This window comes from Danio rerio, chromosome 17, assembly GCF_049306965.1.
Source record: "Danio rerio strain Tuebingen ecotype United States chromosome 17, GRCz12tu, whole genome shotgun sequence".
Classification (NCBI taxonomy): domain Eukaryota; kingdom Metazoa; phylum Chordata; class Actinopteri; order Cypriniformes; family Danionidae; genus Danio; species Danio rerio.
Genome location: NC_133192.1, coordinates 9630727 through 9656269, shown reverse-complemented (window position 1 = coordinate 9656269; position 25543 = coordinate 9630727). Strand labels below are relative to the sequence as shown.

General features: G+C 38.3%; 2 protein-coding genes across 20 annotated transcripts in view; one reads left to right on the top strand and one right to left on the bottom strand.

The window, feature by feature from the left end:
- The window catches only part of fzd3b (frizzled class receptor 3b), a 73624-nt gene extending 64294 nt beyond the window's left edge, over positions 1 to 9330 (top strand). For 4 of the 8 annotated variants that reach the window (XM_073927406.1, XM_073927404.1, XM_073927405.1 and 1 more), the window contains 3 exons: positions 565 to 713; positions 3031 to 3267; positions 6994 to 9330. In XM_073927406.1, coding sequence (XP_073783507.1) covers positions 565 to 713; positions 3031 to 3267; positions 6994 to 7171 — 564 coding nt within the window. In that variant the 3' untranslated portion in view covers positions 7172 to 9330. 8 annotated transcript variants of the gene reach the window in all.
- A 5227-nt stretch (positions 9331 to 14557) lies between these two features.
- cdc42bpaa (CDC42 binding protein kinase alpha (DMPK-like) a) overlaps positions 14558 to 25543 on the bottom strand; it is a 171518-nt gene continuing 160532 nt past the window's right edge. For 4 of the 12 annotated variants that reach the window (XM_073928157.1, XM_073928162.1, XM_073928163.1 and 1 more), the window contains 2 exons: positions 24136 to 24210; positions 19779 to 20291 (listed from right to left, as the gene is read on the bottom strand). In XM_073928157.1, coding sequence (XP_073784258.1) covers positions 20160 to 20291; positions 24136 to 24210 — 207 coding nt within the window. In that variant the 3' untranslated portion in view covers positions 19779 to 20159. Of the gene's footprint in view, positions 20292 to 24135; positions 24211 to 25543 lie in introns of all 12 variants that reach the window. The other 8 variants (XM_073928165.1, XM_073928166.1, XM_073928167.1 and 5 more) reach the window with 2 other exon arrangements.

The window sequence follows — 25543 nt, the reverse complement described above, 5'->3', positions numbered from 1 at the left end:
GAAACGCCAACTGATCCAGCAGAGGCACAAACCAGCAACTTTCTTGATGTGAGGCGATCGTGCTACCCACTGCGCCACCGTGCGACCCTATTATTATTATTATTATTAATGATATTAATTTTAAGAGATTTTGAGAACTTATTAATTATAAAGATAAAATGAACACTGATATTAATATAAGTCTGTTGTGCTGAGTGTGTTGAGTGTTGTGGATGTTGAAGGCTGAAATGAAGAATAAATGCAGTGTAGGAGAGCCTGAGGGTGGCAGATCACTGAAGCATGACCAGCTGGATGAACAATAATGCCTGTATGTGTGCGCGGCTGGTATTCCCTACATTATTTCACATTCTCGCCAATCCTGATCGCAGAACTTTTGCAATATTATTTCAAATATTTATATATTAGTATCAGCATTAAAACAACTCTAATTTAGAACAACTAATGGGGTTTGTAAATGTAGATTAAACCACCGCAGCTTCTTGAGGATTATTGCTTTAATGGCTATGGAAAGTCCTGACAGTTGTACTTGTACTTACTGTGTGTGTATGTGTGTGTGTTGTGCAGGTGGAGCAGACCAGCAGGCCTGATCTTGTGCTATTCCTCATCAAGTATCTGATGGTGTTGGTGGTGGGCATCCCGTCAGTCTTCTGGGTGGGCAGTAAGAAGACCTGCTTCGAGTGGGCCGGTTTCTTCCACGGCCGCAGACGCAAAGAGTGAGTTTCTTCATCAGAGTGACGCTGTTCACTGGACAAAACACTCATTTAACACTAGCCGGGGCTTGAACCAGCGACCTTCTTGCTGTGAGGTGACAGTGCTAACCACTGAGCCACTGTGCTGCCGTGAAAAGACTTAAAAAGGGGAAATGTTTTATAGTTAGCATAAACCGGCAGAGACTTTTCAGTATGTTGATGTAGTTTGAACTGAAACAGAATATTAAGCAGGGGGCGGGGCTTTCTTAAGCACATCATTTTCTCATAGCAAACGAATGGTAAAATGGGCGTGGCTTTGAATATTGTAGCTGAAACATCATCAGTGAATGATCGCCACTCCTAACAGAAGCAGATGATTAGACAATCTGATTGAAGATTTACCAAAACAAGCATGTGTTTTCAGTGGATTCACTGGCACAGATTATGTTTACCCACAGCAGGGGTGGCCAAGCCTGTTCCTGGAGAGCCACCTTCCTGCAGATTTCAGTTGCAACCCATATTAAACACACCTGAACCAATTAATTAGGACCTGAACACCACGTGATAATTACAGGCAGGTGTGTTTGATATGGGTTGCTGCTGAAGTCTGCAGGAAGGTGGCTCTCCAGGAACAGGGTTGGCCACCCCGGACCTACAGAATACAGGCTCGAAATTGCGACCATTTTGGTCGCATATGCGCCCGAAAATTAATCGATGCGACCTCATAATATATTTGGGCGCATTAGTGCGACCTTTTTTGATTTTTTTTTAAACGTGCTGAATCGCTCTTCCCTGCCGCTATATTGGTTCATATTAGCTGTCAACCACACAAGGCTTTTCAAGGAGCTTTTATGTCCACGGGAAATGCAAACGGCTAAAGAGTGAAAACTTAAAGCACGCAGGTTTGCAAAGTGCAAACCCCACCTAAAGTTGAGGCGCAGATGAGAGCGATCATGACACGTGGTGAATATTGATCCGCCAGCTGAGATCAATCGAGTACGTGCTTTTCGGAGAAGGTGGCTGAATCTCGATGTGTTGCATTCACTGCGTGTTCAGCGCAAATGTCCGCTAAAAGTCAAATCTAATACTGTATCATCGCCAAAGAAGCTCGCCTTTACTAAGTTTACACTGAAACTGCGGCTCATAACAGAGAGCGGTATTGCGCCGATGCTCAACCTGCTCATAAATTGGGTCGGCTGACTCGCCTGCTTTTCTACAAACACAGAAAAATGAAAATCAGCTCAGACGGAACCTTTAAATTGACACAAACTGAAACCAAAACTTTTAAAGAGTGATAGAAGTGAGACTTTACTTACTTTCTTTTGCCTATTCTTTCTTGAGGTGTATATTATTTTTTTTATTTAGTTACTGATGACTGTTTTGCAGCTTTCAGCCTTGAATTTAATATTTTATTATAATGGATATTATGCTGCATATATATGCTGTTTAGCAGTACAAAATAAATATTTCTTACTGCAATGCTTCATTTTTGTTTGATGCAAATTATACATTTATTTTTCACAAAGTAACAGACTTTTTATAGCAGATAACCTACATTCAAACACATTCAAGGCAGCAAGATGATGACAAATGTAATTCAGTGTTGTTATTATTATTGTCATTTTCATCATCATTAATATTCTAGAATTATAATACATACACATTTTGGAATTATTGCACACAAATATCAATGTAATCCCAGCATTAGTTAGATAGTTGTTTCTGGGTTTTTTTAGTCCTAATTGATGTTGTTTTAAAATACAATAAATCCCTTAAAATACAATTTGCAGCGGTGCTCAATCATTTTTTCTGGTGCTCCTAAATTTTTTCTGGTGCTCCTAAATTTTTTCTGGTGCTCCTAAATTTTTGAAGTTGGGAGCACCGGTGCTACCAAGTAAAAAAAGTTAATTTCGAGCCCTGGAATATCAATGTGAGCTAGCAAAACAAACATTGTGCAGTTTGATTTGAGAGAGAATTTAGCAGTTTTAAGTGAACTGAACATCAAGTAAAGTTTAATATTAAACTAATTTCGAGAGGAGCACGTGCTCATGATCGACCCAGCTGGCCCAAATTAACCAACCATGATCCTCCAATCATAGGATCCCAAGTCACTATGTATATCCTCATTTCCTTTCTACAACAATCTCCTTTTGGAACCCCCCCAAAAGGCACTAGGATGCCTTGAGCTCAGGTCTCTCTCCCGAGACAGCATGCCAAACAAGCTCTTTGTAAATCATGAGCTAAGTGTGAGTTCTAGAACTGAAATGTGTAACTTCACTGCATTAGGTGGATTTGGATATTGCATGAATGTAAAGTGTGTGCTCTGTGTTTGTGTGTGTAGCAGCGGTGCCGTGCACGAGAGCCGGCAGGTTCTGCAGGATCCCGACTTCGCTCAGTCTCTCCTGCGGGACCCCAACACCCCCATCGTCCGCAAGTCTCGCGGGACGTCCACCCAGGGCACCTCCACACACGCCTCCTCCACACACCTCGCCATGCTGGACGACGTGCGCAGTAAAGCCAGCAGCGTTCACAGCAAGAGCAGCTTCCACAGCAGCCTGCAGCGCTCCAGAGACGAGAGGTCAGACAAACACACACACATACTGTGCGTGCGTGCATATATATATATATATATATATATATTTGAAGTCAGAAGTATTAGCCCCCTTTGATTTTTATTTTTTTCTTTATTTAAATATTTCCCAAATGAAGTTTTTCAGAGCCAGGGAATTTTTCCAGTATTTTCTATAATATTTTTCCTTCTGGAGAAAGTCCTATTTGTTTTATTTCGGCTAGAATAAAATATGTTTTTATTTTTTAAACACCATTTTAAGGTCAATATTAAGCTATATATTTTTTCCCGATAGTCTACAGAACAAACCATCATGATACAATAACTTTTCTAATTACCCTAACCTGCCTAGTTAACCTAATTAACCTAGTTTAGCCTTTAAAGAGCCCATATTATACATGAAATAAGGTCATATCTTGGTTGTAAGGGTCTCCAACAACAGTCTAATATGCATGCAAGGTCAAAAAACACTTTCATGGTCTTATAATCTGCATTTATTTTTATCTAATTATCCCAGCGACTCCTGTATGAATCGTCCAGTGATTCATTTGTTCCCAAACCCCTCCTTAGCGCGGAGCTAATCTGCGCTGATTGGACCGATGACAGTCTGTCGTGATTGGTCGACTGCCTTCAGTCAGAGAGGGAAATGGCCAATAGCTAATCAGCAATTTAAAAAGTAATCACAGTTCATACACGCTCGATAGTGTAGGCGTGGACTTTAGCTGCCACACTATGGCGAGTGGATAGTGCCACGGATAACCGAACGAAGGAGACAGTCGTGTACTCGCCATACCACACACACACACCTCCGGATGACAACGCTCCCGCTTCAGCCCGCACCCGCCAGGTTTTAGCCTGAGAACCCGCTCCGTTTTCTGCCCGCCGCGCCCGGTCCCGCTAGAGCGGAGAACACAACCAAATATCACCCAGTATACAGTCCAGACAGCCAAGCTGTCTGTACACACACAGCACAAAGTACACAAAGCTCGTTCGTTCGTTCGTTCGCTCTCTCTCTCGCTCTCTCTCTCTCTCTCTCTCCCCGCGCCAGATTTCTGCGGCGCGGGAATAAATTTCCGAATAAATCGCGGGAGCAGAACTCTAGCATGGAGCTCCATAAACAAACAGCACGCGTGGCGTTTTTAACGTGACTTTGCACGCGATAAGATAATATATCCAGTTAACCTGATACAGTACACGCGGTTACAAGTAACAAATCACAACTAAATACATTTGCAAGCTAGAGTAAACGAGGCAACAACTTTAACCGCACGTACTTACACTTGAGAAATGTAGGAAGAAACCCATCCTGACGTCCATCAGTTACTCTTTACTGATCCTTCCTTTAACAAACTCAGATGAAGTATTCTTTGTAGCATGTAGCTTCCAGAAGTTTCCAACTGCTTGGTTATAATGCTGATGTTTCATCTTTGGGTAGAGACTCAATATATCCATCTGCAGTGTGACTTCAATCGACCGGCATGTTTGTGTGCGTGTGTTTGTGGGTGTGCGTGTGTTTGTGGGTGTGTGTGTGTGTGTGTCTGGGTTACTGCGTCAGAGGGCGGGGCCTCAGGTTTGAAATCTCCCGGGTTTGCGCGTGCACGTGAAAAACTTTGTTTCGTTCGTACGTCATGGCGAAACACCTAATGAGTCGGTATCAAGGCGACTCGTTTGAAGCACTATGATTCGACTCTTTTATAGATGAATCAACAGTTTTAAACACTGTATTCTTACAGATTTAAGCCTTAGCTGGATACTTCACTTCACTTAGAGCTGTGTTACACACTACATGGAGGGGAATTTTCAAAAACCCATAATATGGGCTCTTTAAATGATAAAGTATGAAAAATATCTAGTCAAATATTATTTACTGTTATCATGACAAAGATAAAATCAATCAGTTATTGGAAATGAGTGTTTGAAACTATTATGATTAGAAATGTTGAAATAAATCTGCTCTTCAGTTAACAGAAATTGGGGGAAAAATAAACAGGGGGCGAATAATTCATGAGGGATAATTGTGTGTATGTGTGTGTGTGTGTGTGTGTGTGTGTGTGTGTGTGTGTGTGTGTGTGTGTGTATTATAAATTATAAAGAAAAATAAGTATTGAACACATCATGTTTTTCCTGGGAATAATATTTCTAAACGAAATGTTGACATGGAATTGAACCAGATCTTGGTAAAATCCCAAACAATACAAAAAAAAAAAAAACTTGAAAAAATTGTTATGTGTAATTAATAATGACACAAGAATAATAATAATAATCACAAAAATGACACAAGTAGAAAAAACTGATTTACTGAAATGGATTTAATACTTCATATACAAGGCTTTTTTGGTGACGGCAGCTTAAAGACGCCTCATATGGAGAATAAAGTCACATGCATTGCTCAGGTGTGAGTTTTTTCACAGACTTCAACAGAGTGTAAAAATCTTGATGGTTCTGTGGGTCTCGTCTGTCAAATCTGATCTTTATTTTGTATTCTCTATCGGATTCAGGTCAGGTGATTGGCTGGGCCATTCTACAATTTGATTTTCTTTCTCTGAAAGCATTTGAGAGTTTCCTTGGCTGTGTTTTGGATCATTGTCTTGCTGAAATGTCCACCCTGGTGTCATCTTCATCATTCTGCTAATGTAGATGTTGGACAGATAATATTTATTTACACTGAGGAAGGGCAGAGGGTTGCTGAAGAACTACTGAGAGATTTCAGCTGCTGCCTGGGCTTTCACTGCCTTTCTACACCTCCCTTTCTTCATGTGTTCAATACTTTTTCCCCCAGTCACTTCATTTAATTACACATAACTTCATTTGTAATCTGTATACTTTAGTTTTCTTTGCATATATGGATTTCTTTGGTTGTAATCAACATCTGGGGAAATTTCATGTCAACAGCACTTTTAGAAATATGGTTTCAGAGAAAAATGAGGACGTGTTGAATACCCCACTGAGTGTATGTATACAGTTAAAGTCAGAATCATTTATTAGTTAATATTATTTATTAAAGAATTATTCTTGTTTAATTTTAATCCCTGTATATTTTCGCCAAGTTCCATTTAACAGAGATACAATTTTTCCAACAAATTTTAAAAACATAATTACTCAATTATTCTTTTTCATAATTTTAATAACTCATTTCCAATCACTGATTTATTTTCTCTTTGCCATGATGACAGGACATTATAACTGACTAGATATTTTCAAAATACTAGTATTCAGCTTAAAGTGACATTTAAAGGCTTCCCTAGGTTAATTAGGGAAGTTAGGGTGGTTTGAAACAGTGGTTTGTTCTGTAGAAAAAATATTGCTAAAGAAGGCTAGTGACCCTTAAAATGGTTCTTGAAAAATTAAAAAAACTACTTTTATTCTAGCTTAAATAAAACAAACAAGACTTTATCCAGAAGAAAAAATATTATAGCAAATACTGAAAATTTCCATGCTTCATTAAATTTCACTTGATAAATATTTTTTATACATATATATACACCTTTTCCCATCATTTTAAACTAATGCATTCATTTGCAAATATTTGTCATCATCCTTTTACTTCCTGTAATTTTTCTCCACAGATCTCTCTCTCTTTCTCTCTCTTATCTTCATTCCTGCACTGTTATTTTGTTGCTGATCTCCTCATGCAGTCGCACGAGTGCAGACACGTCCAGCTGCAGCTTTAAAGAAGCCTCAGCTTTAATAACCCGAGCAATATCGTCTTCTTTTCTTTCCTCTGTCTGATCACAGGTTCACCTCATCCACCCACAGAGGCCTGGAGGAGCGTCCGGCGTACGGGAGTCTGCCCAGACTCACCGATCAGCAGCCGTCCCGCCACAGCAGCACTCCAGAGCTGAGCCACACGCCAGCCGTCAGCGAGAGCCAACAGGAGGAGCAGGAGCAGCCGGAGAACGGGACCAGTGCGTAACACACACACCTGCGGCTCACACTTTTAACAGCAGAGGAGAAATTTTTGCAGGAGTAGAAAACATGTCTTTCAGGAACATCAGTAAAATCGTAGACTTTTAACCGGTCAGATGTGCGAGTGTGTGTGTGTGTTTTCTCTGGTACTGTGAAGGTGTGCAGGATGAAGTTTACTGCATGTTTTAAAGTCCTGCCGTATCACTGAGAATGGAGATTTGTCTTCACACAGCCCTGTTGATTGAAAGTTAATGGATCATCCACTCTCAGACTATCAGAGATCCTCTTTCAGACCAGAGTCTTGTGTTTGTTCGGATGGAGAAACGATGATGCCGAATCCTCAACAACACCTGATGTGCTTTGTCCAGTCGCTCGCCGGCTGCCTACCTCAACACATCTGCAGATTATGACCACACGCTTCTCATCTCAGACCCTGCACCACAAAACCAGCCAGAACGGACAAATCTTTGGAAACTGAGATCAATGCATCATCTGAACACTAAACACATGAGCTTTCTGTTGATGTGTGGTTTGTTGGAATATGATCACGCTGATTTGTAACTTGGGGTGGCTCAATGGTTAGCACTTTCATCTCACAGCAAGAGGGTCACTGGTTCGAGTCCTAACTGGACCAGTTGGCATTTCTGTGTGGAGTTTGCATGTTCTCCCAGTGTTGGCATGGGTTTTTCCAGACACGCGCTATAGGGGAATCCAATAAACTAAATTAGCCCTAGTGCATGTGTTATTTAGTGTGTATGGGTATTTCCCAGAACTAGAAGGGTATCCGCTGTGTAAAACATATGCCTGATAAGTTGGTGGTTCATTGCACTGTGGCAATCCCTCATGAATAAAAGGACTAAGCCGAATGGATGAATGACAATTGTCCATAGTGTGTGAGCATGAGAGTATATGGGTTTTTCCCAGTACTGGGTTGCACCTGGAAGGGCATCCGCTGCGTAAAACATATACTGGAATAGTTGGTGGTTCATTCTGCAGTGGCAACCTCTGAAATAGAGACTAAGCTAAAGGAAAATGAATGAATTTTAACTTTGATTTAGTGGTAGTAATAAGTATGATTTGCTCATCCCCCAATAAGGGTTGGGTTTAGGGGCGGGTTTTGGTGCCACACCTCCTTAAAAAAATATAAAATAAATTTAAAAAAAGGCACATTTTTGTATGTATGAATTTGTACGAATTATCCACTAATATGAATAATGAGAAAATCACATTTTAAATTGAACAAGTTAAGTTCTTATCAATGTGTACTATTGCATATTATGTGTGTATTAATAGTATTGTATTCATCAGAAATTATTGATCTAGTTACTGTAGTTCATTCACAAAATTTTATGGAACATCTTCAATTAATATTCATTCATTGGGCTTAGTCCCTTAATTATCAGGGGCCACCACAGTGGAATGAACCGCTAACTACTCTGGCATATGTTATATGTAGTGGATGCCCTTCCAGCTGCAACCCAGTAATGGGGAAACACCCATACACACTTGCATTCTCACACATTACAGGCATTTTAGTTCATCCAATTCACCTACAGCGCATATGCATTTGGACTGTAGGGGAAACCCACACCAACATGGGGAGAACATGCAAACTCCACATAGAAATGCCAACTGACCGAGCCAGGACTCGAATCAGTGACCTTCTTGCTGTGAGGCGACAGAGCTAACCAGTGAGTCACCGTGTAGCCTTTAATAATATAATAATGATTTTTGGCATAAAAGAAAATCTTAATTATGAACCAGATGATGTATTCTTGGTTTAACCCATTCATCATCAGACTGGTTTTTTTGAAGTCCAGGGTTACTTATTACAGAATTGAGCTGAAATCATCTGAGTTTCTGCTCTTGTGTGTGTGTGTGTGTGTACAGTATATGTGTACAGGAGTCTTAAGCTTTGTAAATGGTGCTTCTTTCTGATGTTGCTTCATGAATATTTCAGCCGGCTGTTTGTGGCTCCTGCACAGGCCGTCTGAAATATGCACTAAAACTGAACATAAAGATCCGCTGTGATGTTAAGAGAAGGGTTCACCCGTAAATGAATGTTCGCTGTTGAATTGGCTCTCCCTCAGGCTGGTGGAGATGTAGGAGTTGACCTGCAGGCCTACTTCAGCACTGTGTAGAAGATTAAATGCTGAATGTTTAGAGTTTTTCTCCTCTAAGGGCTTATTTTGTGGTCTCTGTCGCCATCTTGTGGCAAAACATCAAATGTCTGTGCTCTGCTCAGTATGACAGGTAGATGGCCACCGACTCGCTGTATCTCAGACATGCTAAATATTTCAAATAGGCACTATCCTTATAATAAACTGCAGAGTTGCAATGATGTTGTCCAACAGCTGCAATATTTGCCAGACTGTAGTGAGTTTATTGATCTGCTGTCACTCTGTGTGGGCGGAGGACACGGAGTACATCAGATCACTTTATGCAAACACCCCAGCTCACATTGCAGACTAATTGCTATGACGATTGTGTCTGCCCTGACTTCAGACACGCTCTTAGTCAAGCGTTGACACTGAAGCTCTTTGTGAACAGTAAGTGCTGTTATTGCAGAATATTACACAGCTATCTGCCAATCAGATTCGAGAATCAAACAGAACTGTTTTATATATATATATATATATATATATATATAAGATCATGCGGCATATGTAGTTTATAAATAGTAATAAGCAATAAACTAATAGTAATAAATAGCCAATATCTTCATAGGCAAGTAAGAGTTCATAGTGAAAATTGGTACTTTTTAACTGACAGACCTGTTTGAGGTTATTAATAAGTATTTACTTTAGTTGAGCTCATCTGTTTGTATTTATTCAACTAAATCAATCAAATTTGTCTTGATTTCATGTGGAAAAACTACATTACCCATGGTGCTGCACTGATAGGTTGACTATCAGAGAGCAGCAGTGAACACGTGGAAAAAATGAAGTGAAACAACTGATCATTTTCTGCCTCCTGCATCTGCTGAATCAGCGATGAGCACAGTCATTCATGTAATAATGTACAAATCTGGAAAAAAAAAAAGTAATCTATATCTCGGCTAGCCTGAGAGTGCATTAACAGCTAATATTCATTTGTGTGAACTTTCCCTTTAAACTGTAACCTGGATGTGGCTGATCTGTGGACAGTTGCATAAACCACGTGGACTGGTCTTAAAGTTAGTCGTGTGTTTTTTTTATTATTTATTTTCTCCTCCTTGAAGCCTGGTCATAATTTTGCATTGGCTCAGTTCAGGTCTGATCAGAACATGCTCAATTTGTATCAATGAATCGAGTGGCATCACTAATCAAATGTGCACTGTGGCAAACCACAAGGCTCAGTTCTTGCTCCCTGTTTGCATTATCTTACATGCTATGTGAAATCATACATTTGTTTTTAGTTTGTTTTACTCAGTTATGCAGATGATGTGCAATCATACATCTTATCACAACCTGATATTTTGATTGAGTTCACAAAACAGATTGTATAGCTGATAATAAAAATTGGATCACTAAGAACTTTCTATTACAAAAGGAAGGGCATCCACTGCGTAAACAAATGCCAGAATCTTTGGTGGTTCATTCGGCTGTGGTGATTTGGGATAAATAAGGGACTAGGCCGGAGGAAAATTAATAAAAATATAAAAAAGCAAGGGACCAAGAACTGAGCCTTGAGGTACTCCACAGTGTACTCTTGATTGAAATGATGCTTCATTTGTTGGTGATAGCACCACAAAAACATGGAGTTAGTTTCTACAGTTATCTACTCACAATCTGCTCATACAAATTCACAAAATTAGTGTATAGCTGATATTAAAAATGTAATGACTAATAACTTTCTATTACTAAATTCAGGAAAACACTGGTCTTGTTTATTGCATGAAAAACCTAGAATGCTGTCTAATCCATAACAAATGTTGAAGACCACCTTTCAATCATCCATCAATTTGACAAAAGTTTTGAATCTAAAATGTAAGATTGCTTGTTACCTAACTGCTAGTTAGTCGTACTAGTTCTTAAGACAGTCTGGATATATGAGTTTCTGCAACTGTCCCTGATCTCAGCTCAGTTTTCCGCTTTAAAAGTGAAGTGTGTGTTTGTTTACGTGTTGATGAGATTCCAGTGGTACTCAGTGCCTCGATCTGTGACTTTGGACCTGAGCTTTGTAAAAGCTGTTTTTCTGATGGCCGTTACTGCTTCTGCCTTCAGTTTCTTTCCCTCCTGACCTTCAGTCTCGATTCTTCTGTCCGCTTGACTAATGAGAAACAATACAGCACTTTAACTGTGGCGTTCTGTTGAATGTGTAGAGATGAAATGCAGTCATTTAGCCAGATTTCAAATAAAGCTTTTGATCAAATAAAACAGGCCTGATTTATAGATCCCCATTTTATTGAAATAGTCTGAGCATGTGAAGTGTTCTCCAAACCAATACAAATAAACAGAATTCCACCTTAAATACATTTGTGCAAATAAAAAAAAATAAGAAAAAAATAAGGGAAATGGTCTACGCTGCAGTATTGGGGGGAATAATATCACATCCCGACCACTCAACTCCACACAGCTCAATAAAATACAATAAAAATCCAGCCGCACAGTCCTTAAAACAAGTGATTACACCTATGACATGCAAAAATCTGTACACAGTCTTACAAAAGTCTAAAATCAAGAGGAAGAAACGATATGATGATGTGAAGGAGCAGTTCACTAACAAGGCCAACAAAATCCTCCAAGAGTGAATGTCTTTATCAAAAGTCTCCAGTCGTGTCCTCTCGTTCTAGTTCATTCTACACTGATCTAGGAAAACTAAGGCACCTCCCGCTCTAATATATTGATCTATTCGTCTCTAAGTAACAGTCCTACTGATCAAACAACCGTCGCTCTCCACGCAACACATATAATCATTGGTTCTGACATACCTGAGATCATTTCAAACAGGCGACCTGTTCATGTTAATACCATAACCCTGGCAAAGAGATTCTAACCCGTTACAGCCTTATTAGAAAGAAGAAACAACAAAAACAACAACCTGTATCATGACTAGTGATTTGTGTTTGGAAATAAACATGAGGAAGGAATAGAGCTAATGCATAACTAAAGGTCCCGAGAGCAAAACAACAATACGAGTTCTTGATTGTGTAGAGCAGGGATCACCAAACTTGTTCCTGGAGGGCCGGTGTCCTGCAGATTTAAGCTTCAACCCTAATCAAACACACCTGAACAAGCTGATCAAGGTCTTACTAGGTATGCTTGAGACATCCAGGTGTGTTAAGGCAAGTTGAAGCTAAACCCTGAAGGGCACCGGACCTCCAGGAACGAGGTTGGTGACCCCTGGTGTAGAGCATAGGTCTCAAACTGAATTCCTGGAGAGCCACCGCTCTGCACAGTTTAGCTCTAACCCTAATCAGACACAGCTGATCCAACTAATCAAGGTGTTTAAGACTACGGCTGCGTCTGAAACCGCCTACTACTCAGTAGGTACTGCATTTGAATTTAAACATACTACTCGACCGATGGAAAAGTATGCTCTATACAGTGTAAATGTAAGCAGTATGAATGGAATTCGGATGTGCTACATCCACCATTTTGTCATGGTCACGTGACCTACATGTGTCAGTTGCATCGCTTCATTCCCATTCATAAATTCTCTAGCTGGGCATCATGGGGTAGCACAGTATGGATGGGATGCGCACTTCAGAGTCTCGCGAGAAGTAGTACAGTAGGTCACCCGGGTACTTCTCGCATTCTGTTTTTCAAATTCTATCAATTTAGAGATACTACACAGCCTGCATACTGATTTTAGCCTACTATATAGTATGGAAGTATGCGGTTTTGAACGCAGCCTGCTAAAAACTCTTAAACAGGTGTGATTTAGAGAGGGTTGAAGCTAAACCATGCAGAGCTGCAGCCCTTCAGGAGTTGAGTTTGAGAGCACTGGCGTAGTGTTTCTGAACTGGTCCACGGTGAAGGCTTCAATAGTGCTTGCATATAATGGAACATAATAAATGCTGGCAATGCTAGAATGCACAGGTAGAAACAGCCTGATCTGACGGGGAAACGTTACTATTTTACGTTTTGTCAGTTTAGTGTTTAATTCATACTAATTTGTATGAGTTTATTCGTACAAAATTGTCCGATTTTAAAAAGGAGGCGTGGTACCAAACCCCGCCCCTAAACACAACCGTCATTGCGGGATGAGTAAATCGTACTTAATTGTACAAATGACATTGTAAAAATGAGTACGATTTATCCACTAAATCAAAAAGTTACGACTTGGCGTGAGATGGTGTTGGCATAAACGGACATGATTTCATTCGCTGGATGTGCTTCAATGGTGAAGGATAGCTCACTCAAACATAAACCCAAACCTGCCATTTACTTCTGATCAAACGTGTTTAGCATTCTGTTGAGGTTTTCATTCGACAATTTGAAGTGTGATTTTTGTAGTATGGAAAAACATCAAAAGTTAATTTATCCATCTATCCATATATCTATCTATCTATCTATCTATCTATCTATCTATCTATCTATCTATCTATCTATCTATCTATATATATATATATATATATATATATATATATATATATATATATATATATATATATATTTAAGCCCTTAATGTTTTTATCCCTCTATGGCACGGTGTTCCCTTCAGTTTTGTAGCTTACAAAACACCCCTTTAGATTTTTTAAAAATAAAATATTAGAAAAAAGCCTAATAATAAGTTGGTGACCTATAACATTTTTGGGCAAAAGCCATTTTTAGGAGTGGCTGGTTCAGGTGTGTCTTAATTGGGGTTAGAGCTATATTCTGCAGGACACCGGCCCACTAGGATTAAGCCTGGGCATCCCTGACCTAAAGCCAAGTGACAGAAATGTGGCTTCCACCTCTGCTTCACATCCATCAATAACTGCGTTCTGAGGTTCCAGAAGGGAATAATAAAGATTAGTAAATAAGTATATTCAATCGGTACCCCACAGGAACACACAATACACCATTTAAGGCTAGTCCTTGATGAAATATTACATGTTGATATTATGTTGAATTAAATCTTTTTCTAATGTATTTATGGCTTGTTTGTTCCTCATTTCACAAATAATAATATATAATTGGGGATAAAAATTATGCCATAGACCACGGTTGTCCAAACTCGGTCCTGGAGGTCTGGTGTCCTTCAGATTTTAGCTTTAACTTGCCCCAACACACTTGCACAGATGTTTCTAGAAAGCCTAGTAAGAGCTTGATTAGCTGGAACTAAACTTTGCAGTACAACAGCCCTCCAGGACCGAGTTTGGGCACCCCTACCACAGAAGGTAAATATTTAATCGTATTTAAACATGACAATAATTTGATGTCATGAAGTAGACTATGTATTTCTCTATTTTTATTTTTAGTCAGCATTTTTATTTTACTGTGCAAATATTCAAACTTCTTTCAATAAGATGCACAAATTAGGTTTCCTGAGAAACTGAGCAAAATTGGGAGAGCTTATGCATTAAACAAAGTACCAGGGTATGAACATTTTCAATTGCTTTTTTTGATTTTTCGTTTGCAGATATTTGTTGTTTTAATCAAAATCATAAAAATCTAATTTCATTTAATGAAAATGTTACATTTTGCTTTGCAAGTAACTGGATCTTGATGTAAGAATCTTTAGAACTTTGCACCAGAAAACAAGACAAACAAATTTTCACAGTATGTCTGATAATATTTTTTCCTCTGGAGAAAGTCTTATTTGTTTTATTTAAGCTAGAACAAAAGCAGTTTGGAATTTTTTTAAAATCATTTAATGACAAAATTATTAGCCCCTTTAAGCTATATTTTTTTCGATAGTCTACAGAACAAACCATCAGTATACAATAACTTGCCTAATTACCCTAACCTGCCTAGTTAACCTAATTAACCTAGTTAAGCCTTTAAATGTCACTTTAAGCTGTATAGAAGTGTCTTGAAAAATATCTAGTCAAATATTATTTACTGTCGTCACGGCAAAGATAAAATAAATCAGTTATTAGAGATGAGTTATTAAAACTTTTATGTTTAGAAATGTGTTGAAAAAAATCTCTCCGTAAAACAAAAATCAGGGGAAAAAATAAACAGGGGACTAATCATTCTGACTTCAGCTGTATATTTAGGCAAAACCTCACTTTCTCACAGTGATTAGAAGGCTCAGTTAAAGTTACACAGCTTTAAATAAATAATCTTTTTTGCAAAATTAATTAAAAATTATGAAGATCAGTTAAAAAAAAGTTGTATTTATAAAAAAAAATGTTGCAAACACTTCCACACTCCCCTTAAATTAAAAATACCTTAACCCTTAAACACCCTGCTCTACCAAATGGTTGACCATATTTTGACTGTTTTAAGTAATGGTTTGCGCTACACATTGTTGGTTTACAAGAAAATCTAACAAACATATTCCTGTTGCACTACTACACTTGATTTTGGTTGTAAAAAAAAAAACATTAAACGAGAATCTGAAATATTTTATGGCAAACTTCAAAAAATAAAGATGATTTAGTATTCAGAAATCTTGTATTTTGCTTATGTTTTTAAATAAATTACACTTCATATTTTCTTGTTTTTCATAGTATAAGTATTAAGTCTGGTACTTTTACCATAATCCGACAAGTCAACCATTTGCTAGAGGCTGATATTTTAAAAATGATGGGATGTGTTTAAACAATTAAAACATGCATTAAGTGAGTTAACTGGCGACATTAGGAGGTTTTTTTTTTTGGTGGGGCAGCTATAGACAAAGTCATCATAAATTATTTACTTTTAGACATTTTGATGTTTTTCCATACAGTCTGTATTCATGCAATGCAAGTATAGCATAGTTATAATCAAATGTATCCTTCCCGTCCATGAAAAAGAGAAAAATCACAGGAGAAATCAAGGCGGATATGAGGGCTCATTTTCATGTCTGAATGAGCTATCTTCGGAACATCCTGGAATATGTAGGAATTTTGCACACACGTCTAGATCTGTGCAGCGTATTTTGAAGGAATGGCTGAAATTGGTTCCTCGATGTACAAAAATCTGACATAAATACGAGCAGTGGTGCATGTGAATAATTCATAAATGCCAATTAGTGTGTGAAATCAGACAGGCTGACAGCTAAATTGTCGCACCGATGATGAGGTTCAGATGGAGTCGTAATGGCTTGGCTCTTAAATTGAGGTATTCTGAGGTTCAGGGATGTCTGACAAGCCCGACCCTGCACTTTTAAAACACCACTACAGCAGCTTTACTGTACGCCCACGCTGAATTTGATTACATTACAAGTGACCTAATCTCCGGCTGGTCCTTGTGGTCCCTGTTGTGTCATTATGAGCTGCAGGAAATGGCGTTGAAGGCTTCAGCTGATGAGTTTAGTGTCGAACATCGAAAACTAGTGGTAGATGTAACACTACACTTTCTATTCACATGTACATCTTAGGCAAAGTTTGGTTATCGTGAGTCAAAACCAAAACCAACATTGAACATCAAATAATAATAATAATAATAATTACAGAACAAAAAGATCTTTGGAAACAGCATTATAGCTTCAGTAATAGAAGGGTGAAGCACAGGCAAGAGTAGGATGAGCAAATGAATCTGTTACATTCAGCACAAAAGCTTATTTATGAGCACACGTGACGCTTTTAGCAGTATACACGTATTAGCACTGGATTTCACACACATGGGGACAACACTGATGAAACACAAGCAGACCGCGTTTGTGTAAATCATTCTTAGAGGACATTTTGACGACGGTTGTTTGGTCAATGCTACATTCAGCTCGACATTTTGCAATTTGCACATTGGCTTAATTTGAATTATGCATTTAATGCGAACGTTTACAAAAAGTAATGGCGACCTTGTAAATCTTGCCTGCAACAATTAAACATTTGATAAAAAAATTTTTATTTAGCATTTCATTCACTTATTTTCCTTTGGCTTAGTCCCTTGATTATCAGCGGTCGACACAACGGAATGAACTATTCCAGTATATGTTTTACACAGCAGTGGATGCCCTTCCAGCCGCAACGCAGTGCTGAGAAACATCCGTGCACACTCGTTCACTAAGACCAATTTAGTTTATTCAATTCACCTATAGCACATGTCATTGGACTGTGGGGGAAACCGGAGCACCCGGAGAAAACCCACGCGACCACAGGGAGAACATGCAAACTCTACACAGAAATCCAACTGGCGCAGCTAGGACTCGAACCAGTGACCTTCTTGCTGTGAGGCGACAGTACTAACCTCTGAGTCACCATGCCGACATTTCAATTATTTTATTTAAATTACTTTTCCCATAATAATGGTTTTATGAGTGATCTCATGGTGATCTTGTGAACGTTTGTTAACATGACAATTTCAGCACAAATGGTTTTATGATCAGTTTCACAATGGAAACAATTTCTATTGTTATACAGTTCTGCAGTTATAATTTAACTACGATCTTATATAGCTCGCATCTGTTGAGACAATCTAGCCAATTTATTCATTATTAATTTATTTTAGTATTAATTTATTTTTTACAATTGTACTTTGGCTGCTTAAATATTTCATATAACGTTTTTTTAGGAATTTTGTAATTTTATGAAAATTTGTTTAACGACAAATGAATTTCGGACCAATTTCACGACAATAAGAACATCGATCACAAATGTTTGTTTATCATAACAATTTCAAGAGTCTACACTCTTGAAAGGTATTGCTTGATAATGATAGCAGGTTTGGCATGCTGTCCCAAGAGAGAACCCTGAACTCAGAAATAATTGAGCCCAGGGTTCCCGCCTGGTTGATGAGCATATAAGGGGGGTACAAGATCTGGTAGTTCTCAAGAGATCCCCTTGGTAAAGGATGAAAAGAAGGAGATAGGTAAGATGGGGGATTCTTCAAAAACAAAGATAAGGGAGTAATGCTAGACGGGATATTTATAGTGAGTTTGGAATAATCTGATTGGCTTGCGGATGATTACTGATGAGAGAGCAGCCGAATTAAATTTATTTTGAAATTAGTTTGTGAAACTTCAATTATGCAGAAAACTTACACAGGTACTTTTTACAATAATTTACTACGACCTTGCAAATCTTGCTTTTGTTATGACAATATATATAAGATTTTACAGTATTTATTTTATTACAATTTTACTTGAGCTGTTCAAATATTTTCTATAATAGTTTTTTTTTGCAATGTCGTGATTTCGGGTGACATCCACTGTGTAAAAAAAATTCTGGATAAGTTGGAGGTTCATTCGACTGTGGCGGCCCCTGATTTATAAAGGGACTGAGCCCAAGGAAAATTTGCCCAAGACAATTTGCACATGATGGTCTTCATTAAAGCTGTGGCAAAAATAATTAGAGAAATAGATTGAAATATTTGTAAAATTCTATTTTTAAATCAATTCTGCGATTAGCTTTATAACAGCAGATGGCGTTCTAGGCAACAAAAAAAAATTACGTACACGGAAATGCTCATGAGAAAGAAAGCTTGTGTCATGTAAGTTTACAAGATTTGTGTAAACTCAGCTCACTATAAACACTCCTGTAATTTGCTTAAACCTTTCCCAACTTTATTAATGATTATTTTAGGTTTAATGTAGACGTTGTGAGCAGTTAGACTGAATATAGATTACATTGTATTTTCAATGATATCATTGTATTTGACCCTAATTATTGTGTTAAGCTGCCTTGGGATGTTCAGATCTTAGGATAAAACAAAAATAGAAAGAAGGAAACTGCAATGTTTACTGTTTTTATGTGTGAAGGTTTTCTTTTCCTTCAATAAAAAAATAAAAACCTAAGCTGGGTGGCATGATGGGTCAGTCCCATCCCATCCCAAACCCCTGTTTAATAAAGGAACTAAGCCGAAGGGAATGAATGAATGAAAAACCTAAGCTCAGAATCCATTCAGGAGAAAATGACGATGCATTTTAAAAATCTCAGAAATGATTTCTCGAATAATGTTGTTTGCCACAGCTCTAAATTTTAAGAACGACTTCATTCCGAGCTAATGTCATATGCAGTACAATGAATAAATTTAGATAAGAACGCCTTACGAATGATTTACACACACAAACAAAATTAATATTGTGTTTCACAAATGACGCCCCACAAGTTTGCGTAGTGTTCCCTTTCCTAATCTTAATCTGAGCAATTTCAGTGGAAATAACGAAACAAAAAAAGCATCTTGACAAAGTAATCCTTAAACCGACAATAACCTTGCCACGAAAAAAAAAAATCCAAAGGAAAGAAATCTCTCTCTTAAAAAGCCATACTTATTTATCATCAACAAAATAGTGTTTAACGATTCCATAATATATTATACTCTACTAAAACTCTATTTACATTATTGAACTCACAATCTCTTCTTGACCTCTGAATGTGAAGGTCTGCATGGCACTGGAGGGTAGAGGCTACAGAGTTATACAGTAGTGCCACAGACAGGGGGCGCTATATCTTATCAGGGCGCAACTTAATAATAGCGTTTCCATATTAGGTTTAAGTTCAAAGTTCCCACGATTCTTAACGACTGTAATTTTTTTGTGTTATGCATTTAAAGTAACATTCCCACGGGGTCCATTAAGACTTCTGAATACATACGTAAAATCAGGCACACTGATAAACTCACGTTAAAGCTTTATATTTGTCTTTTTCTCCACCCGCAACACACACCTGGTGGATCAGCTACACTCAGTGGTCTGTTTCTCCATCCAACACAGTATCAGTGGTGAAGGGATGTAAGGTGCACAGTAATATGCGTGTTTATCGCAATCACACGTGTTATGCATATGCACACTAATACACGCAAACACACTCACTCAGTCACTCTCACACACACACACACACACACACACACACACCTGGCCCCCAGCGCCATGTTTGGGAATATGATTTATAAGGAGTCGGCTCTTGGTCTTGGTTAAATGTGTGACTCTGTTGGTAGCAGAGAAGGAGCCAGAGGATGGCTGGACGTCTTGATTTTTTGGTGATTTCTGGTCAGAGTTGCTCATGTGCCCCAGCCGAGGTGCTCGCCGCGCTCCAGAGATTGGGTCTTGCTCTTGTGTGGGGATGAAGGGCTTGGGGGGCTGCTCAGGTTTGAGCTGTTGGAGGCTGTGGAGTGACGTGGAGACTCTGAATCCTGAAATCATGACAGACAAAGAGTGTTAACACTTTAGAATAACTCTATTAGGAACCACAACATGAACACAGAGCAGTAACACTTCAGAATAATTGTCCATTGTAAGACCCACTTGTTCAAATTGGCTTTTAATGCATAGTAGCACTGGCACTCTTCTCTGTTTTACTGTATTTTATTGACATTTCTTGTTTTGTTTTTGCACGGTTTGCTTTCTAGTTGGGTTTTATCATTTGTTTTTACTGTTGTAAAGCACTTTGGTCAACCTTGACTGTAGTAAGGTGCTACGGTATATACGCAAAGGCTGATTGATGGATTGATTGAATAATGGTTCATTAGTTAATGCATTAATAAACAATAACGTAGTATTAACAATCTAATTAATAACAGCATTTATAAACATACAGCAGTTCAACATTTACTAATGCATTATTAATAGCCAATGCCGGGCTTTTAACATTAGTTAATGCACCGTGACTTAAAATGAACTAATATTCATAATATTAACTAATATTAAATGTTAACAAAGATGAATAAATACCATAATAAATGTATTTCTATTTGGTTGTTCATGTTAGTAAATACATAACTAGCATAAACTATTGGGCCATTATTTTAAAATGTTCCCGACAGAGCATACAGTATAAATAAACAGACGCAATACACTACATTTCACAGTGTGAGGTCAATATTTTTTAAGAATTATTTTATTTAGACCATTTATTTTGATGAATGGACAGTAAAAAAAAAACTGGCTTTATTTACAAAGCTTTTGGTTTCAAAAATGCTGATATCCTGAAATGTATATATATATATATATATATATATATATATATATATATATATATATATATATATATATATATGCGGGGTTTCCGCTACATTCATTCTTCCACGTTGGGGCACCATTCCAAAATTGATCCCGGCACGGCTAGATTACAATAATAATTGCACAAAAACATTTTAAAAGGTAAGTGAATTATAACAGATAAATTTTTTCTGTAACCGTAGTAGTGCTGTGCGTTAATTGTTTAACCCTTTAGGGTTACGTGCTGACTGACTGACAGGTGTGTGATGCGTGAGTCCAGCAAACACGACGTAGAGCCGTTTCACTTTACTTCAGTAAGCATTAATACGGCTCTTTAGGTATATTGGAGACATTCATAAATAATATTTCTAGCAAATCTTATGAATGTTGGAGGCAAACTTGTTACATAAACGCACTAAATCGCACTTCAGCAGCGTTTATTTGAGAGAGCACAACAAGATCTGCACTTGAGTAGCACATGTTCGTAGACATGCGCATAAATACGCTCACGACATTTGTCATTGAAATAACGCCAGGTAGTTGGTAGATCTGTGTAAAAAAAGGCCTGCCGCCACAGCTCGAAAAAATTCTAGAGGAAACATATATATAATATTAGACTGCACAATGGTTTTCAATATTGATAACAAAGGGAGAATAATTTGAAAAAATCTGCATTATGTGACAGGTTGGATAATGACACTGAAAATATGAAGAGTTCAGATGCAAAACCTTCTAAATCCATCAGACCTCTTTTCTTGTAAATGAGCATTTTCTATCAACCTTCTAAATCCATCAGACCTCTTTTCTTGTAAATGAGCATTTTCTATCAGGCTCCTCTGATTGGGTTTAGACGTTTCATTGTATATGTAATGTTAAGGTTATTTATCTAGTAAATAAAACACCTCTTTTTCAAAAATGTCACTTTAGACAATTCTTTGGTTTTTAACAAAGTAAATTTTCTTTTGCGTCAAAACCAGCTAAATCCACAACTGCTTTTTATGCAAAACCCTCCGAATCCACCTATTTGTACAAGACATAGTAATTGGCTGAAAATCACTAAAGATGCAATTAGAAATTATTTTGCCAAACATAAAACACATACACAAACCACCTAAAATTAAAAATACATCTGTCAAGTAATTGGTGGTTCATTTCACAGTGGTAATCCCTGATAAACCAGGGACTAAGCAGAAGGAAATACACTAAATACACTACGGCAAATTTTGTTTACCAAATTCATCTATAACACATTATTTGGACTGTGGGGAAAACTGGAGCGCTTGGAGGTAACCCATGCCAACACGAGGAGAACATGCAAACTCCACATAGAAATGTCAACTGGCCCAGCTGGGACTCGAACCAGCGACCTTCTTGCTGTGAGGCAAAAATGCTAACCACTAAGCCGCATCACTTGGCTGGCCCTGGCCCGGTTGAAAGAGGTGTGCCAGAGCGCGGTTCACTTGGGCTTTGGTGAGGTTCACTTATAGTGTGAAACTGAAGACGAGACGTGACTTTTAAGGGACTGTTTCATTTGCGTTAATTATTTATTCTTACTGTTCAATGAACACAAACCGTCGTAGTTTATTAATGACGCAAACCCATCGCTGCACAACAGCTACACCTTCAGCAAACCTCCTAAATCCTGCAGCACGAAGACTTTATGAGCGTTCAAAGTGGCTAATCTGTTCGGCTAAATATTTGACGGTGTGTCACTGAATTCTCAATGACTAAAACAATATAACTAAAGAAATCTCCGCTATGCTGAGCGAAATCGGTAACTGAACAGTGCTTTATCGATGACGTAAGCGTGCCCAGGCTTGAATGTAATGTAAGTGCGAGCTGTCGGGGGAGACGGGAGGGGGGACAAGCGTGCTTTGGCCCAGATTAGGGCAACTGTACATAGTGTGAGTACCTTACTCCTGGCTCTAGCCTTCAATAATGTTTCAACATTATATTTGTTTTGTAGTTGGAATTGTTCAATTTAACTTGGAATCTAAAATGTTGGTGTCGTAATGAGCTTATTTATTTGAATAACTGATCATAAGCTTTTTTTGAGTTACAAAATATCCACTAGCCAATAAAAAAAAAAAAAAAAAAAAACATTAAACAAATGCTGTAATTGCTATAAAAAACTAATAAACAAAGTAATTATATTATAAACTTGCAGAATATAATGAATGCTCAACATTTATTCAAATTAACTGAAATATCTCAGAATATATTTTTTTTATCCATTTACTAGGCTGATGGTAAATTGTGGTTTTGATAGAAATATACTAATCCACCCTGCTGGCACACTCATTGGTCGATATGTATAAATATAGGCAAACAGCAGCTGATTAAACAGTTGATGTCGACTAGCTAAAACAACCACGTCGATAATTCTCCACTACGAAATCTAAATTAAACAGATAAAGGTACTACATGACACATAAAAGTGATAGTTCACCAAAAAATACACAATTACTCACTGTCCAGTGTCTACACAAAAGTAGGTATTTTGTAGAATGTTGGAAACCTGTAACCCAGTGGTGTCCAATCTCTGTCCTGGAGGGCCGGTGTCCTGCATATTTTAGTTCCAACCCCAATTAAACACATCTGAACCAGCTAATCAAGCTCTGTCAAGGTAAACTAGAGTTCCAGGCAGGTGTGTTGGAGGAAGTTGGAGCTAAACTATGCAGGACATCAGCCCTCCAGGACCGAGTTTGGACACCCCTGCTGTAACCATTGATGTCCACAGTAGGAAAAATAAATACTATGGAAGCCAATGGTCAAAGGTTTCTAACATTTTTTAAAATGTCTACCAACAAATTTAATTAAGGATGTCAAATCTTTCATTTTGGGGGTGAACCATCCCTTTAACACCAATACTAACACTGAAGCTAGCAAACGTTACACGCTTCCACCACCTACACAGATCAAACATGCTTTTAGTGTGGAAGCTGCTCGGCTAAATCCACTTTCTCCATCTGAGGGGACATAAAAACACATGACGGAGCTACAGGGTTCAGATCTGGGGGAGCAGGTCATGAATGTTACCTTTAGCTTACTAAGCAGGGTCCTTAAAGCCCTTTTCAGATCAGGGGTCTTCTCTGTGGGTGAAACTCCCGGCCACTAAAGAGTCACACACAGCACCCACACGTCATTATATACTGTAGTATACGGTCAAACATAAGTCCGAGGGTGAGGCGAAAGCTATGTGTGTGTGTGTGTGTGTGTGTGTGTGTGTGTGTGTGTGTGTGTGTGTGTAGGTGGAGTGCTCACAGGTCAACACTTCAATCTGTGGATATGGTGCCACTTCACACACTCAACACATGCATAGAGCGTGAGAAAGAGAGGATGGAGAACCACAATTTAGCAGGTGAAATAAAACAAATGCGTGTGTTTTGGTTTCAGGAATTGAAAACACACTTCTAGTGCTCTCTATTGAGATTTAGCTGTGGTTACAATCACAAACAGCTCCAGGAGAGAAACCTTTACCTGTCCTGAATTGTCTGGGGGTCAAACTGACAGGTTAAACAAACAATGAAACAAATAATACACCAGAAAAGGGCAAAGGCACATTCACAATTGAAATCCTATCTGTGTTCTAGTGTAGAAAAGACACTATTATTCCTAGGGGTGTCAAAATTAATTGCAGAAGCGGACAATTTGGTATCGGTTCAGTGATAGATCATAACCAGTTATTACGTACTGACATAATTGATCTCATTTGCACTATGTTGCGGTAGTTTACCATGGTGAGGGAGGCAACTGCACGTAATTAAAACACTGCAACTACTTAAAAACACAGAAACTCTGCACAATTTACTGTGTGAGTGTTTGCTGGACAGTCTTTCACTAACACTGAAGTCACAGCAATTGAGAAAATGAAAGTACACTTAAAAATTTCTTTCACTGTGGCCCTTTGACCTTCTGGTGTGACGTTTCCTCTCCTCTCGGCTGTTATAGCGATGCTTGTGGACCCAGACATGAGCGTGTCTGCAGAGCGAGTTTTCTCAACCCTGTCTATCATGGATCAGTTGTGAGCGCCGCTGCTGTTTACCTGTGTCACTCATCGGTGAACAGCACCAGAGTGTTAGAGCCAATCACAGCCCTTTCTGTTGAGCATGTGACCGATCAAAGGGGTGTAAGAACTCGCTCGACAGTGCTCATAAAGCAAGCGGGATATTTACATTTGTTTATTTGCTATAAATAAATATAAATATAAATGCTCATGTTGTTCTGTGGATGTGCTTGAGTTTTTAAACAAACAGTTCTACTGTTTGTATTAATGGACAGAATCGTATTACAAATAATATATAAACATAAATATATTTAGAAATGTTTCCTGTGCTGTGAAGCAAAATATAAAACTGTGTATGGAAAGCATCGTCAATGCACCATGATAACCGGAGATATCGAATTGAACTGAATCGATGGCATGACAATCGTAACCAAGCTGAAC